The following is an 18375-nucleotide window of genomic DNA, read 5'->3' on the forward strand; positions in this document are numbered from 1 at the left end:
TCCTAAATTTTTTTAAACTATTGCTCTATATTTTAACTCTACTTCTTATTACTTAAGTCTTATGATCAGTTATATATATATATATATATATTTTAATAAATTGATTTTGTTGTGCAGGTTAATTCAGAATTGGTGGACTAGAAGAAAAGTACGACAAGAACATGGGCCTGAAAGGAAAATAAGTTTCCCACAATGGGAAAAGGACTACAACCTTCAGCCGATGAATGCCTACGGACTCTTTGATGAATACTTAGAAATGAGTATGAAAATAATCTATTTTATTCTATTTTAAAAATTTTATTGAATTTTAGTTGATTTAAGTGTTGTGTTAATTTCTGTTATACAGCAAAGTAGTTATACATATGTATATTTCTTCATATTCTTTTCCATTATGGTTGACCATCGGATATTGCATATAGTTCCCTATGCTCTAGAGTAGGACCTTGTTTTCTGTTTTATCCTATTAATTATAAATGTGAATTTTAGCTCTCTGCTGCTACTGCTGCTAAGTCACTTCAGTCGTGTCCAACTCTGTGCGACCCCATAGACGGCAGCCCACCAGGCTCCCCTGTCCCTGGGATTCTCCAGGCAAGAACACTGGAGTGGGTTGCCATTTCCTTCTCCAATAGCTGTATTTAACTAGACATATACCATTATTGTTGAGGCTGACAGTGTGGAGGGATTCTTGAGCTAAATGCAGAGGAAGGGTATCTTGCTTTAGGAAACTTTATTGATAGAAATAGTGCCAAGTCACTTCACATTCTTCATGACGTTGTGTCCTTTCCCTTGCAATAAATCACCAGAAAAAAAAAAATGAGCTGAAAACCTGGAGAAGCAAAGAAAAAGGAGTGATCATTCATGGTATGATTGATTGATTCATTCAGCACATATTTTTTTTTTTGATTGAAGTATAGTTGATTTACAGTGTTAGTAACACAGTGTTGTGTTAGTTTCAGGTGTAAAACAAAGGGACTCAATTATGCATATATGTGTATATATATATATATAAGAACAGATATTCTTTTTCATAATCTTTTCCTACAAGACATTTACTATAGTTCCCTGTCCTATATAGTAGGACCTTGTTGTTGATTTTATATATAGTAGTTTGTATCCAGCAGACATCTTTTGAACCATGTTATGTCCAGACTTTGGCACTGGAGATACAAGAAGGAATGAGGCGCAATCATAGTTCTCAAAGAGCGCTCCATGGCGGGAGTAGCAGAGATGCCGCAGGATGAGTTGCTAGCAGGTAGAATGGGCAGTCATTTCTCTTGGAAAGGGTGGCAGGAATCTGGGAATGTATAAGCTTAACGCTACACTTCCATTGAAGGAATCTCACTTCTCTGTAATCAAACCCAAGCTGTTTATTTTACCATGTATCTGAGAGCATGGACTTTAGAAACAGATTGCTGCTGTTGTTCAGTCACTGAGTCGTGTCCTACTCTTTGCAACGCGATGAAATGCAGCATGCAAGGCTTCCCTGTCCTTCACTATGTCCCAGAGTTTGTTCAAATTCATGTCCATTGAGTGATGCTGTCTAACCATCTCATCCTCTACTGCCCTCTTCTTTTTTTGCCTTTGATCTTTTGCAGAATCAGGCCCTTTTCCAATGAGTCAGCTCTTATTCAGGTAGCCAAAGTATTAAAGCTTTAGCATCAGTCCTTCCACTGAATATTCACGGTTGATTTCCTTTAGGACTGACTGGTTTGATCTCCTTGCAATCCAAGGGACTCTCACAAGTCTTCTGCTGCTGCTAAGTTGCTTTAGTCGTGTCCGACTCTGTGTGACCCCATAGACGGCAGCCCCACCAGGCTCCCCCATCCCTGGGATTCTCCAGGCAAGAACACTGGAGTGGGTTGCCATCCCAGCCCCTCACTTATTAACTCTGAAACCTTGGGCAATTGCTTAATGTCTTTGTCTCACTTTCCACTTCTCTATCATGGGGATAAAAAGAGTAACCCCTTCAGTGTATCTTTGTGTAGACTAAATAAATTAATGCATGGAAAGGGCTTAGAACAATACCTAGCTCAGAGTATGTACTGGATATATGTTAACCATGTCATTATTATTTTTCTTTGTATCTTTGTATCTTAAGTTTTAAGAAAAACTTGAACTATCTTAGCAGATTCAATGAGTGTGGATAGATTTTCTTGTTGTTTTGGGTTTTTTTTTCTAATTATGTTTAAGCTCTGAGACATTGGGGTGGAAGTGGGAGTAAGGGATGGGCAAGATGCATTAATTCTGAAAGAAGCAAATGTTTTTGGGCAAATCTGAAAATTAAAGGAGTGGTAGAAGTGATGCTTAGTGTTTCTCAGATCGCTCATGTCCTACGTATCTACTGGTGTTTTTAGAGTTTCAATTATTTGCTTATGTCCTACGTATCTACTGGTGTTTTTAGAGTTTCAATTATTCGCTTATGTCCTACGTATCTACTGGTGTTTTTAGAGTTTCAATTATAGGATGGCATAATGGTATAACCTGGAGAAGAAATCAATTTGGGCATTAATAATAAAACTTAATAAGATGAATTCATTAAGAGAACTAACCACTTGGAGGTCTCTTAATGGATTCTTCTCCCATAAAGAAGGAAGTGAACAGTAATGTTGGTATATAGAGTGCTTGAAAAGAAGCTGTTAGGGGGTTAGAACTGGTAGTGCTCCAAATACCACAGCAGCTTTGCAGCAAGAAACAAATCTCTGAAGTATCACAAGAAGACTAGTGAATACTAATTGCTTGCTTCTGTTCTTGTTGTTTTCTGTTATTTTCTTAATGACCTTCCTGCTTTGTTATATTTTTTAAAATGTTTTCATTGAAGTAGAATATAAAGTGAGAAAGGCATATAAATCAAAAGTGGATGTATCAATGAATATTCACAAAATTGCACATGGATACGTAGGTGAGGAGTTAACACACTACTGGCATCAGACCCAAAGCCGGCCCACTGCCTGGCTTTGAAAATCATTCTGTTGGAAGACAGCAATACCCATTTATTTACATATTATCTATAGTTACTTTTTAAATTTAATTTTTATATTATAGTTGATTGACAGTGTTTTGTTAGTTTCGGGTGTACAGCACAGAGGTTCAGTTACACACTGTTGTTTCGTTGCTAAGTGCTATATGACTGTTTTGCCACCCCATGGACTGTAGCCCTCCAGGCTCCTCTGTCCACGGGATTTCCCAGGCAAGAATACTGGAGTGGGTTGCCATTTCCCTTTCCAGGGGATCTTCCAGACCCAGAGATCAAACGTGTGTTTCCTGCATTGGCAGGCAGATTCTTTACCAGTGAGCCACCAGGGAAGCCCCTCAATTATATATGTATATATAGATACATATCCATTCTTTTTCAAATTCTTTTCCCTTATAGATTATTACAGAATATTGAGTAAAGTCCCCTGTGCTATACAGTAGGTCCTTGTTGATTATTTTATATATAGTACTATGAATATGTGAGTAACAAACTCTTAATTTATCTCTTCTCCCCAGCTTTCCCATTTGGTAACCATAAGTTTATTTTGGAAATAAGTTCATTTGTATCATGTTTTTAAATTCCACTTGTAAGTGATATCATATAGCATTTGTCTGTCTGACTTATTTTACTAACAATATTCTCTAGGCCCATTCATGTTGCTGTAAATGGCATTATTTCATTCTTTTTAATGTCTGAGTAATATTCCATTGTATATATGTACCACATCTTTTTTATCCAATTCTCTGTCAACAGACATTTATGTTGCTTCCACATCTTGGCTACAGTATATAGTGCTTTGATGAACATTGGGGTCATGTATCTTTTGGAATTATGGTTTTCTATGGCTATATTCCCTGGAGTTGGATTGATAAATCATGTGATAGCTCTATTTTTAGCTTTCTAAGAAACCTCCATACTGTTCTCCATGGTGGTTGTACCACTCTCACAAAGCATATAGGAGGGTTCCCTTTTCTCCACACCCTCTCCAGCATTTGTTATTATAGACCTTTTGATGATGACCATTCTGACTGGTGTGAGGTGATACTTCATTGTAGTTTTGATTTGCATTTCCCTAATAAATAGCAATGTTGAATGTCTTTTCATGTGCCTGTTGGTCATCTGTATGTCTCCTTTGGAGAAATGTCTATTTGGATCTTCTGACCATTTTTGATTTGGTTGTTTTTTCCATAATAAGCTGCATGAGCTGTTTGTATATTTTGGAAACTAATCCCTTGTCGATCACTTCATTTACAAATATTTTCTCCCATGTTGTAGGTTGTCTTTTCATTTTATTGGTGGTTTCTTGTGCTCTGCAAAAGCTTTTAATTAGGTCCCATTTATTTTCATCATTCTAGGAGGTAGATTCAAAAATATATTCATGTGATTTATGTCAAAAAGTGTTCTATGTTTTCCTCTAAGAGTTTTATAGTATCTGGTCTTATATTTAGGTCTTTATTCTTTTGTATGTAGCTGTCCAGTTTTCCCAGCACCACTTATTGAAGTCTTTTCTCCATTGTATAGTCTTGCCTGATTTGCCATAGATTAATTTACCATAGATGCTTGGGTTTATTTCTGGGTTTTCTGTCCTGTTCCATTGATCTATAATTCTGCTTTTGTGCCAGTAACATACTATTCTCATGACTGTAACTTTGTAGTATAATCTGAAGTTGGGGAACCAGATTCCCCCAGATCCATTTTCCTTTCTCAGGATAGCTTTGGCTATCTGGGGTCTTCTGTGTTTCCATACTAATTTTTAAGATTTTTTTCATTCTAGTTCTGTGGAAAATGCCATTGGCAATAGAAATTGCATTGAATCTGTAGATTGCCTTGGGTTGTATAATCATTTTGATAATATTAATTCTTCCAATCCAAGAACACAGGGTATCTTTCCATCTGTTTGTGTCATCTTCATTTCTTTCATCAGCATCTTAAGAGTTTTCAGTGTTTTGCCTTTTTGGTAGGCTTATTCCTGGGTATTTTATTTGCTTTGATGTGATGGTAAATGGGATTATTTCCTTCACTTTCTGATCTTTTGTTGTTAGTATACGGAAATGCAACAGAATATACTGTTTCCTGCGATCTTAACCGAATTCATCAATAAACTCTAGTAGTTTTCTGATAGCATCTTTAGGGTTTTTTGTGTACAGTATCATTTCATCTGCAAATAGTGACAGTTTTACCTCTTTTCCAAATTGGATTCCTTTTTCTTCTTCTGATTGCTGTTGGCTAGGATGTCCAGAACTATGTTGAATAAAAGTGGTGAGAGGGGACGTTTTGTCTTGCTCCTGATCCTACAGGAAATGCTTTTAGCTTTTCTCCATTGAGTATGATGTTAGTGGTGGGTTTGTTATATATGGCCTTTATTATGTTGAGATATATTCCCTCTAAGTCCACTTTCTGGAGAGTTTTTATCATAAATAGATGTTGAATTTGGTAAAACATTCTATTAAAATGATCACATAGCTTTTATTTTTCAGTTTGTTGACTCAATATATTGCACAGACTGATTTGCTCAGGTTGGCTTTAGGCAGTCTATCTGCTGATGGCTAGAGCTACATTCCCATTCCTGTCCAATTCTTTGCTACCCTATGGACTGTAGCCCACCAGGCTCCTCCTCCGTCCATGGGATTTTCCAGGCAAGAATACTTGTGGGTTGCCATTTTCTTCTCCAGGGGGTCTGCCTGACCCAGGGATCGACCTCAGGTCTTCCACATTGCAGGCAGACTTTTTATCCTCTGAGCCACCAGGGAGTCCTTAAGGCATCTCAACACTGGGACCTACCTGCTGTTGAATGGGGCCAGGTCTTGAGAAAAAAGGCAGCCTCCAGCAGAGCTCACATCAATGAATACTCCCCAGTACTTCTTCCACCATTGTTCTTGTCCCCACAGTGAGCCACAGCCATCCCTTGGAGATCTTTCGCCCCAGGAGGCACTCCACAGCCAGAAGGTAGGTCTGGGCCAGGTTCCTATGAAGTCACTGCTTTTTCCCTGCCCAGTGCACATGAGACCTTGTTTGTTACCTTCTAAGAGTGTTGTTTGCCTCAGTCCTGTGAAGTGCCTGGGATCAAGATCCACTGGCATTCAAAGCCAAATATTATGCTGAGGGTTTCTCCTCCCAGTACCAGATGCCCAGACTGGGGAGTCTGATGTGGAGCTCAGAACTGTTACTCCTATGGGAGAACCTCTGTGATACAATTATTTTCTCTTTCTGGCAGGTATGGGATTTGATTATACCACAAAAGTGCCCCTCCTACTGCCTTGTTGTAGCTTGTCTTTGGATACAGAATATGTTTTCTCATGGGGTGTAGTCTTTTTTGTTGATGGTTGTTCAACAGTTGGTTGTGATTTTGGTGTTTTTATGAGAGGAGGTGAGCTCAAGTCCTCTAAATGGTATCAAATCTTTTTCTGTCATTGATTTTTAATTCTGCTGTGGTATTTTAGTCATTTAATATATGCTGAGATTTGTTTTATGCCTCTGCATATTTCTGTTTTGATAAGTGTTTAAAGTGTGTTCTGCAATTGTTGAGTATAATCTTCTGTGTCTATTAGTTGGCAAGTTTAACTGTGTTGTTCAAATCTTACATTCATGTCCTATTAAACTTTGTCTATTTCCTCTACTAGTTACCAAGAAAAGAGTGTTAAAGTCCACAGTCATACTTGAGAATTTTATCTTATGCTCCTTCTAGTTTGGTCACTTTTTACTTTATATACTTTGAAGCTGTATTTTTATGTTCAAACAGTTTAGGATTATTCTATTTTACTGTTGAGTTGAAATTTTATCTTAAAGTCATTCTTTATCTATAATAATGTAATATTTTGAAGATGTGATGGGCAAGCAGCTAAGGACCTAATTGTAAAACCTCCCCAAGGACAGAACTGAGCCTCTGTGGTCATTAGCAGAGAAAAAGGTCCACCCTGTTCTCAGTCACAGCCAGGCAGGTGGACTGAGCTTTACAAAAACCATACCCAAGGACCAACTTGGCTTAACTCATGACCACACTGATCATCTCCTTCTTTGCTGCAAAAGAACATCACTAAGAGCAGAGATCAATAACTTATTCTTAAAGGGCTAGACAGTAAATAATTTTGACTTTGGGGGTCATGATGCAAGATTGAGGCTATTATATTTTAAATGGTTGTATCAGTTCAGTTCAGCTCAGTGGTGTCGGAATCTTTGTGACCCCATGAATCACAGCACGCCTTGTATTTACATAACTACTTAAAATGTAAAAACTATTGTTAACTCACAGGTAGGTTTAAAAAAAGAAACAAAGCAGAGAGTTATCCAGATTTGGCCTTCAGGCTATAATTTGCTGACCCTTGATCTAGAACTTTAATATGTCTGGCATACAATAGAAGTTACTAGATTCAAAGACTATTGAAAGAAGTAAAATAAGTATAAATTCTTAACTAGGGTAGGTGTCTGCTACTTCAAAGATGAAAGCAGAAGTGCGTGTGGTCAAACACCATGAAAAATCAAGGAAATGTGGTATTACATAAAGAAAAATAAATGGTAAAGAATTCAAAACAGGTGTACAGAAAATCATTGAGCTACAAAAAAATCACGGGAAGGTAATTCAATGAACTTGCGAATAAAATTAATGAACAGAAAGAGTCCTTTACTAAAGAGATTGAAATTATAAAAGAGAACCAAACAAATTCTGGAGCTGAAGAATTCAGTGAATGAGATGAAGACCACATGGAAAAAAGAATAAAATGATTGGAAGATGCTGCTGCTGCTAAGTTGCTTCAGTCGTGTCCAACTCTGTGCGACCCCATAGACGGCAGCCCACCAGGCTCCCCTGTCCCTGGGATTCTCCAGGCAAGAACACTGGAGTGGGTTGCCATTTCCTTCTCCAATGCATGAAAGTGAAAAGTGAAAGTGAAGTCAGTTCAGTCAGTTGTTTCCGACTCCTAGCGACCCCATGGACTGCAGCCTACCAGGCTCCTCCGTCCATGGGATTTTCCAGGCAAGAGTACTGGAGTGGGGTGCCATTGCCTTCTCTGGACTGGAGGATAGGAATATTTAGAAATAATTTAGAGATAATACATAGAGATAATTCAGTCAAAAGAAGACAGAAATTAGACTTTTTAAAAAGTAAAGAAAACCTATGCAAACTATCAGATTCAATCAGACAAATCTGAGAATAATTGGTATATCAGAAGAAAGTGGGGCGGGGGGGGTGGGGTGGTAGGGGCCAGAGAGTTTAGTTAAAAAAATAACTGGGAATTTTCCAAACCTGATTCCTCTGCCATCTTGATTTAGAAACCTGAGATCAAATTGCCAACATCCATTGGATCATAGAAAAAGCAAAAGAATTCCAGAAAAACATCCACTTCTGTTTTAGTGACTACACCAAAGCTTTTCTTTGCCTGTGTGAATCACAACAAACTGGAAAATTCTTCAAGAGAGGACTACCTTACCTGCCTTTCTCTAATTATTAGAGAAATGCAAATCAAAACTACGATGAGGATTAGAATGACCATTATCAGAAAGTCTACAAATAATAAATACTAGAGAGGGTATGGAGAAAAAGGAATCCCTCCCACACTATTGGTTGGAATGTAAGCAGCCACTATGGAAAACAGTATGGAAGTTCCTCAAGAAATTAAAAATGGAGTTTCTATATGATCCAATAATCCCACTCCTGGGCATATAATGGGACAAAACTAGAATTCAAAACGATACATATACTTCTATGTTCATAGAAGCACTATCTATAATAGCAAGACATGAAACAACCTAAATGTTCATTACCAAATGAATGGATAAGTTATGGTGTATATATATGCAGTGGAATACTACTCAGCCATAAAAAAGAATGAAATAATGCCATTTTCAGCAACATGGATATCTAAAGTCAGTCAGAGAGAAAGAAAAATACCATATGATATAACCTAGAAAAAATAATAGATAAGTTTCTAGAAATACACAACCTACCAAGGCCGAATCAGCAAAAAATAGAAAATATGAAAAGATCAATAATGATTAAAGAGAATCAGGAATCAAAAGTCTCCCAACATAGAAAAACCACAGGACCAGACAATTTCACTGGTGAATTCTACCAGACATTAAAAGAATACAAATCCTCCTCACTTACAAAAAATTGAAGAGGAGGGAACACTCCCAAACTCATTCTTCAAGGCCAGCATTACCTTGATACCAAAGCCAGATAAGGATACCACAAGAAAAGATAACATTGGACATATATTCTTGATAAACACAACTTCAAAAATTCTCAAAATATTAGCAAGCCAAATTCAAGAACACAATAAAACAATTGCATACTACAGCCAAGTGGGATTTATCTGTGATGCATGACTGGTTCAACATATATACATTTTAATGTAATATATCAGATTAATAGGATGAGATACAAAAATCATATGATATCTCAATAAATACAGGAAACAAATTTGCAAAATTCAACATTCTTTTATGATTAAAAAAGATTGTTGTATGTGGCTAAAGTTGTTTGTCCTATACACAAAACTCTTGACTTTTGCCTGCCATAGCTCTGGAATCAATCATTTCTCCAAGGAGCCCTGGTTCCTTTTACTAGAGAATGGTATTTAGAAAACAAGATCTGGACTTGAGATATTATTACTGCTCCTAGGGTGCCATTGCTTCCAGGCTCAGGGAGCAACTCTTTTTCAAGTGTCCTGGCCATCTTTCTAGAAAATATGTTACCTGTGCTTTGGGGGAAAATAGGGCTTCCCAGGTGGCACTAGTGGTAAAGAGTCCACCTGACAAATGCAGGAGACTCAAGAGATGCAGGTTCAATCCCTGGGTCACTTACTTCAGTATTCTTGCCTTGGAAATCCCAGGGACCGAGGAGCCTGGTGGGCTGCAGTCCATGGGGTCACAAAGAGTGGGACACAACTGAAGTGACTTAGCACATGCATTAAAACAGTGACATATTCAGACTACTAAGCTTCTGAAAATAGTGCTGGAAAGCCAATACACTCTGTTCTTTTTCCTTCCCTAGTTCTTCAGTTTGGATTTACAACTATCTTTGTGGCAGCTTTTCCCCTAGCACCACTTCTGGCCTTACTGAATAATATAATTGAAATTCGACTTGACGCTTATAAATTTGTCACACAGTGGAGGCGACCTTTAGCTTCAAGGGCCAAAGATATAGGTAAGTTGGATTTGGGGGTGTTTTTAAAAGAGCCACTAACTTTAGATATTTACATATAGTTTCCATGTAAGATGACTAAATCTTGCAAAAGAATAATTATATTAGCTTTAAATAATATTAGGTAACAAGTACAGTTACCTGTTTGAAAATTTATAATTTCCAGTGCTAGAGAATTTGTGCTTAGATTCTCAGTTTGGTTGTTTCTATCCTAGGATGCTAGAATTTAAAATTTTGATTTATTACTACTTCCTTTTGAAAGTAGATCTTGCATTTGCTTCAGTTTGTTTTGCTCTTTCCTAAATGTCTGCCTGAGTCACAGGAAGCAGAGTCCCATTTTTCTAGAGGCAGAGATGGCTTTTGGTTTTTGACTAGAGGTGCTAAGTTGAACCAGGTGTCTTTTATTCATTTCTGCATTGGGTGCTTCATATAGAGCTGGCAGGTGCCCAGCCAGCGTGTGTGGAAGAGAATTCAGTGTGAACGTTAGCTCAGTGGCCTCTTAACCTCCAGATGAAACAGACAGACATTCAGTGAGCACCTACCTTGGGTCATGCATCAGGAACTTGGTCCATAAAGATGAACTGGAAGGATCCTATACTTACCCCGAGGATCTCCTAGTCTGGTGACAGCTTGACACTGCATATGCCAGCCAGTCTTAGCAAATGGTATTTGGTACCTTATCATCAACCAGAATTCTCTCATTTCTGAAGCTGATTGAGTTTTAAGTCATGAGTATTGGCACTTGCAATCAAACTCCTTCAGTGCCAAGGTGTTTGCAAGTAGAAAGTCTTCCTTCTGGTTGCAAGTATCAGTATTTGGAATGATGGAAGGACCCATGGAAAGGACTATTGAAAATTAGTTACCCCAGTTGTTTTCATACTTATTTGCCTCTGCTGTTGTATCTGGAATTAACTAACACTTCTCTTTGAATAGGAATTTGGTATGGGATTCTTGAAGGCATTGGAATTCTCTCCGTTATTACAAATGCATTTGTGATAGCGATCACATCCGACTTTATCCCTCGCTTGGTATATGCTTATAAGTATGGACCTTGTGCAGGCCAAGGAGAAGCTGGGCAAAAGTAAGTTTGCCATAAAGCCATCATGGAATCCCCATTCCCTAGCCATTGTATACAGTTGGACACCCAAACAGAAGCCTCTGCATTGGAGTACATGGGACACAAGTCCAGGACAAGAAGGCTTGTTGTGGGGGAGGTGGGATTATAATATAACAATACTTTTGGCCAAAGGAAACACATCCTGTTCTACTGAAGGGTTGGGAGTCATATAGATCATACACGTTTTAGATGGAATCAAATGTGAGAAGAGCAATCAATCATTTTTCCCACTCTTGCCCACCATGAATTTAAAAATGTGTGGTATGCTGTGTAGCAAAAAAAAAAAATAGTAGTACATGATGTATAGTTATGCCATTTTTATGAGTTTGTAAAAATATAATTTGATTCCCCTTGTGTCATTAGGTAGACTCTGCAAATTTTATATGGGAAATGTGAAACCACATGCCAGGTACCCATAAAGTACTCAATAAATACTTGTGGAATAAGTAACTGAATGCTTCTTTTCTGGCTACTGACTTGACTAGTGTCAATATTATCATAGGCAACTCCCTGAGAGGTCAGTTCTATAGCATCACCTCAGTGATCCCCAAAGCTGTATTTCTGGTCAGATAAAGCCTTGACAATATCATAACATGTCCTCTAGCTTAGCTTCCCTGGTGGCTCAGAGGTTAAAGCGTCTGCCTCCAATGCAGGAGACCTGGGTTTGATGCCTGGGTCAGGAAGATCCGCTGGAGAAGGAAATGGTAACCCACTCCAGTATTCTTGCCTGGAGAAATCCCATGGATGGAGAAGCCTGGTAGGCTACAGTCCACAAAGAGTCGGACACGACTGAGCGCAAAGGGTCGCAAAGTCGGACATGACTGAGCGACTTCACCTTCCCTTTGGGGAAAAAAGATATAAAGAGTCCTAACATACTTCAGTGGGAAAAAATACAACAACCCTGTTTGATTAATGTCAAAATAATCTAATTGTGGGGTTTAAATGTCTGTAGATTGGAGTGGAACGTGTGTTGGTGTCACAGGATCATTTCAGTGCCCCAGAAATCATCTCACTTGGGCTACTGCTTATTCACACAAGCAGCCCTGCCTCTTGGCTTACTGGTTTGAGCCAAATTAATTCGTCCTCTGTAGCTATTATAGTTCCATCAGCACTCAAGGAGGACAGTGCCACCAAACAAAGTTGGCTGAATTCATGCATGTGTAGTCTAGGTCCAGCTCACAACCCAGTTATTAGAGGAAATTTCTATAAAGTTCATTACTACACTAGCCACGTGTTTGTTAAACACGTATACTCTAGCAACTTTAGTGAGCATACCATCCCATTTTAAGAAAGATTTAAAAACTTATGTTGTACTATGTATCCACTTCTTTCTAACTGTAATGGTTGTCAACATTTTGTTCTTGACTTAGCCTAGAAAAGCTTACCTATGTTCAAACCACAGTGTTTTGATTCTCAAAACAATTCAGGGAGCAAGGATATGTATTATTACCCTCATTTTGAAGAGCAGAAAGAGATTGAGAGATTAAATCCAGAATCACAAGGCAGGACTCATCCTGAACCTCATAGCTCTCAAGGCCTGTGCCAATAAGCCATTATCCAACTCATCAATAGTCAACTCCGTGGGGTTTAAATTCCAGTGGTTATTCCCATTCTTCCCTTACTTCAAATATTGTGAAACCTGTCTTGTTCTGCTGCTGCTGCTAAGTCACTTCAGTCGAGTCCGACTCTGTGTGACCCCATAGATGGCAGCCCACCAGGCTCCCCCATCCCTGGGATTCTCCAGGCAAGAACACTGGAGTGGGTTGCCATTTCCTTCTCCAATGAATGAAAGTGAAAAGTGAAAGTGAAGTCTCTCAGTCATGTCCGACTCTTTGCGACCCCATGGACTGCAGCCTACAAGGCTCCTCCGTCCAGGCAAGAGTACTGGAGTGGGATGCCATTGCCTTCTCCGTGTCTTGTTCTAGAGGGAACCAAAAAACAAAGTAGCAACATTATGAACAATTAATAGTGAATCAATTCTTTAGACTTTTGGCAGCCTATTAGATTTAAGACAGTGTTCATAGTGATTAGAATTTATCTAAATAGCCTCATTTCAGTTTTATTGTGCTCTCCAGGCACTGCCCCCCCCCTTTTTTAAACAACTTTTCTTTTAACCTTTGCCACCTTCAATATTTATACATCTGCTTTTTAATCTTCTACTCCATTGTTCATTTTTCTTGTTTTTAAGTAGTTACATTTGTCTGCTTCTCCATGAATCTTATTTTCTGCCCCACCAGCTACTCTATTATCCTTTTTAGGTTTCTTCTTTTTCCAATTTAAAAATGCTTCGGAGATGACTGAACTCATAGAGGAACAGCATTGTCAGACTTTAGATGTCACAGGCTTCTAGGGTAGCACGTGCAGTCATAGTCAAATCCCACTCATAATTTAGTCCAGTTGTAGAAATGTCATATTTCAATTTAAATTGACCCTAAGTCAACAGTACTCCAACAATACCCATCACCTTCTCCAAACCTCCAGGTTTCCTTCAGGCCTCCTTACCTTTCAGGCTTCCCTGGCTCCTCCACGGATGAGAATTTCAAGCCTACATCTAGGCTCTTTCAGTTCACAGGCCCCTTGTCCCTGTGACAGCGTGCTTCAGTCATTCCTAGTCATGTGTTCCAACTAGTCTCTCCACCAACACAGATGCTCTGCAGACAAGTCTTCAGTGACACAGTGGGGAAGATAGTCTCATTTTCAGCCAGATCTGGAACACTGTGGTTTGAGGCATGGTCTCCACACAGTGGGTACCCAAGAGTATTTCATATGTTGTCACCTTCCCTCTTAAGATACTCTGTCTTTCCTGCTGCCTGTGATTAGACTGTTTATAAAATGAAGTCACTTCCTCTTTGAGGGTATCTTCCCAGGGCCCTTTAGAAAAGAGCTTAGATAACTGAAATCACCTCTGGGCAGACATCAGGAGGCAGAAATTGTGAAATAAAATTGAAGGTGCAAATTATAAAATTGTTCCTGCCAATCAGAGTTAAAATTTCAATCAACAAACTAAATTTTTTTCCCAGAAAGCACAAATAACCAATTTTATCAGTTTGATCCCTTATCCTCAATGAATGCATCAAACTAATTACTTTGGTATCAGATAGACATAGATTACAGTTTGGGAACTTTCTCTTACAGTTTGGCATCATCCTCTAAGGATATATGCAGGCCCAAGAATTACTGTGAGGTATGTACCTGGTGTACATGATGTAGTGATAAATAAAATCAAGCTAATTTTCCTATAGAAATAGTGATCTCATAAGGAGTAACACATTGATCAAGGACACTGCTCAAATTTTCACAGAATGGGTTATGAATATCTGAATGAACTATATTTATAAACTATAAATCAATTAAATAGATCAACATCATAATCAGTTGTAAAGTTGTATTTCAAAAGATAAAGCTGATGGTTAAGTGAAAGTGTTAGTTGCTTAAGTCATTTATTATAGTCATCTAAAAACATGTCTGACTTTAAATGCACAAACCTGATCTCATTTCCCCTGGATTTTTTTGCCCTTTCGCCCCATGCTTTGTGAGTCACAATGCCTAAAACCTCAAAAGCAAATTTACTTTGGCAGAATTCAAAGATACTCTGCAGTGAGTTTGACCTGGAATCAACAGATTCAAAGGTCAACTTCTCATTCTGTTCTCTCCCAAATAGTTATAGTAAGTATAATGAGTGTGTGTGTTAGTCGTTCAGTCGTGTCCAATTCTTTGCGACCCCATGGACTGTAGCCTGCCAGGATTCTCTGTCCATGGAATTCTCCAGGCAAGAACACTAGAGTGGGTTGCCATTCCCTTCTCCAGGGGATCTTCCCAATCCAGGGATTGAACCCAGGTCTCCTTCACGACAAGTAGATTCTTTACTGTCTGAGCCACCAGGGAAGCCAAGTATAATAATTATCTCTAGTTCATCCTTTTCCGCCATAGTAAAGGATGGAAAGCAATAAATAATGAATAGTATTAAAACCAAAGTTCTCACATTTAAATATGTCTTCTCAGACATTATTTGGACAAGGTATGCATTCTAATTCAAACAATGCTGCCTTTTCATAAGATGTTTTTCTGAATCTCCTTTCTTAGAAATGTCTGCAGAGGCTGCCTGCCAGCCTCTTAGGGAAATTATTATTTTATGTTCCCAGGAAACACCTCTTTTGTTTGATACCTTTTCCTCCATTCCTCTCACTTCTCCCTGATCATCAGTATAACCTCATCTTCCCTGTGTCTCACTTGGATCTGGGGCTGAGTCACACTGAGGGTACACAGACCACCTGGCAGCAAACTGAATAGTAGACATGGGGTCTGCCGCTGCCTGTGGCCTTCCTCCTGTAACAGGAGGCCGCTGGAAACGAAGCACACCATACAGTGAAGAAACCTACAGGGAACCTCACTTCCCTGAATGGATGGTCGTCCCAACTATTTGATGTTGGCAAGCCAAGATTCTTTCCCACAGTGGAAACGGAGAAATGCCTAGACAGTTCAGCATTAGCAGTCCTCCTCCTCCTCTGATTATGAAAATAACATGGAAAAAAGACTTATACAGTTGAGTTATGTATATATGTACTAGCTTCACATGTAACGCTTTGGACCCAGGAGGAGTACATGCCCACTAAAGGCATTTTCAGCTTGATTTATGAGTGACATCAAATGAATATGCTTAATAAATAGTTCAGTGACATACCCCTTTTATTTTGAGGCTTTAAGGTATTCAGCCCATGAGACAGGTATTTTATTTGAATTTAAGTTCTCAATTGAGGTTTTTTAAACAGAGCCGCCATTAGACAAGCAGCTTTAATCTTAGTAAAGCTCAGGGCTGCTTTATGAGAGAAAAGTGTAGGAGGGCCTGGAAATAATTATTCCATTTCAACAATGGCCTGTTTTTTGCCAGTTTCCATAGCACCTTTCCCTTCCCACAACCCAGCCCCTGAGAAGACTGCTCTATATTTCACAAAACCGGCTCCCTCTCTGACAACTAATTATCATCAAGATACTGATTTGTTTTCACGTCATGTTCTAGGCAGTTCATATATGAGGGAGAAATCATTTCAAATTACCCTTTTAAGGAGTGATGGGGAGGCCTGCTGCCAGTGGGAGAAGGGCATGTTACACACACACTGACCATTACTTTCACTCATGAGTGACTTGATAAATGAGCCCTTCTCCTTGGTTCACTTAAGGCCAGCCTTTTCTTGAGCAGACAACACACATACAGAACCCATGTGCTCTCAGAACAATATCTGTGTCATCACTTGGGTTTGATATTCAGCAACTTTGAATAATCACATCAGACATATTAATGGAGAGTCTGAAAACCATTATTTATTCTTTCAGTTGATAATTATTTGTTGACCTCTTGCTAGGTGCATGCAATAAAATGAATAATAGCCACTCACGTTTATTAAGATCTTGCTATATGCTAAGCAGTGTATCAGAGTATATAAGCAGTACATAAGCAGACATGTTTTACACATATCGTTTTCTTCCCACAATGACCCTATGAGGTGGTACTTTCGTTGCTTTAAAGAAGTTGCATAATTTGTCAATATGACATGGCTGGAAAGCAGCAAAGCTACAATATATGACCCTAAAACCCAAGTTTCTTGTACCAATATACTGAACCCCCAGCACAGGCTGAAAGCCATGTTCTCAAGAAGCTTATAATCCTAGGTAATAATTTTATTCCTGATCCATCTTCTAGACCTTGATAGAACCCCTGGTACTTTATGTCCTCTCCAATCAAATCCATTAAATTCAATATTTAATGGATTCCTACACTGCGTGAGACTATCCTAGGATACCAAAGTATCGATGACACCTCTTTTGATCCAAAAATAAAAAACACTACAGTCCAAAGGAGAAGACATACACGTATGCAGCCAACCCTAGGATAAGCTGTATGGCCATTAGGAAGTAAATACAGAAGTGCCGCAGACAGAAGGGAATGAAGCTTCTGACTAGGCACATTAGGACATCTTCACACAAGAGATGGCATCTCAGCTGGCCATTGGAGGATGTTACCATTTGTACAAAATGAGTAAGGAATCCCAACAGAAAGCAGAGGCATGAAAGCATATGATACATGAAGGAAACATAATCTACCATGATTGTAGCATGGATGAATTGGGAAGTGGTGTCATATCCATAGCCATTATATTCAGGTCATTATAAGGAAGTATGTGCTGTGCTCATTCACTTCAGTCGTGTCCAACTCTTTGCAATCTATGGACTGTAGGCCACCAGGCTCCTCTGTCCATGAGATTCTCCAGGCAAGAATACTGGAGTGAGTAGCCATGCCCTCCTCCAGGGGATCTTCCTGACCCAGGAATCGAACCCATATCTCTGGCATCTCTTGGATTGCAGGGAAGTTCTCTACCTACTGAGGCACCTGAGAAACCCCACATAAGAAAGTATAGACAACCAGTAATGAAGGAATGTGATTGTGTGTACATGTATGTGTGTATTTATGAAAGAAGTAGTGACCTAATTTATACTGATTATGCAATGCTTTCACCGTTTCACCGAAGCACTGACTGGAGTAGTGCTGTTCTATATGATGATTCTGCACAAAAAGGACCAGAACAAAAGAAATGACTTGTCTCTCATTTAACATAGCCAGGGTTTTTCAGTGTATTCCAACTTGAGTGCTGTGACAAGACAGGGTCAGATAAGACACCTATAACTGCAGCAATTTTTAGCAAGTAGACCCTTGATGAATTGGATGCAAAGGTGATCAGAGTCCTAATTACAGAATCTGTTTTCATCTTTAGGTGCATGGTTGGCTATGTGAATGCCAGCTTGTCTGTATTCCGAATTTCTGACTTTGAGAACAGATCTGAACCTGAGTCTGATGGCAGTGAGTTCTCGGGGACTCCTCTCAAGTACTGTAGGTAAGTGTAGCACACTCTGCCTCAGCTGGGCTGGCTCTGCCTTGGGGAGGTGTTGCTCAGGTAACAGCCTTTTTGACTGAGCGGCTTTAAAGCAGAGGTTCTCAAACTTAACTATGCATTACAGCCCTCTGGAGGATTTTTAAATCTCTTCACCAAGCTGTGACCCAGACTGATTAAAACACAATCTCTGAGGTGAATCCCAGGCTTCTAGATCCAGGAAACCCATGTAAGAGGAACCCAAAGAGATCCCCACTAAGAC

General features: G+C 39.1%; 1 protein-coding gene across 11 annotated transcripts in view; it reads left to right on the forward strand.

Annotated features, from left to right (window-relative positions):
* ANO4 (anoctamin 4) overlaps positions 1-18375 on the forward strand; it is a 432231-nt gene that overhangs the window by 385337 nt on the left and 28519 nt on the right. For all 11 annotated transcript variants that reach the window (XM_019961160.2, XM_070789603.1, XM_070789604.1 and 8 more), the window contains 4 exons: positions 118-260; positions 9963-10115; positions 11046-11193; positions 17997-18116. In XM_019961160.2, coding sequence (XP_019816719.2) covers positions 118-260; positions 9963-10115; positions 11046-11193; positions 17997-18116 — 564 coding nt within the window. The remainder of the gene's footprint in view (positions 1-117; positions 261-9962; positions 10116-11045; positions 11194-17996; positions 18117-18375) is intronic.

This window comes from Bos indicus, chromosome 5 (genome assembly GCF_029378745.1).
Source record: "Bos indicus isolate NIAB-ARS_2022 breed Sahiwal x Tharparkar chromosome 5, NIAB-ARS_B.indTharparkar_mat_pri_1.0, whole genome shotgun sequence".
In the NCBI taxonomy this organism is placed as follows: domain Eukaryota; kingdom Metazoa; phylum Chordata; class Mammalia; order Artiodactyla; family Bovidae; genus Bos; species Bos indicus.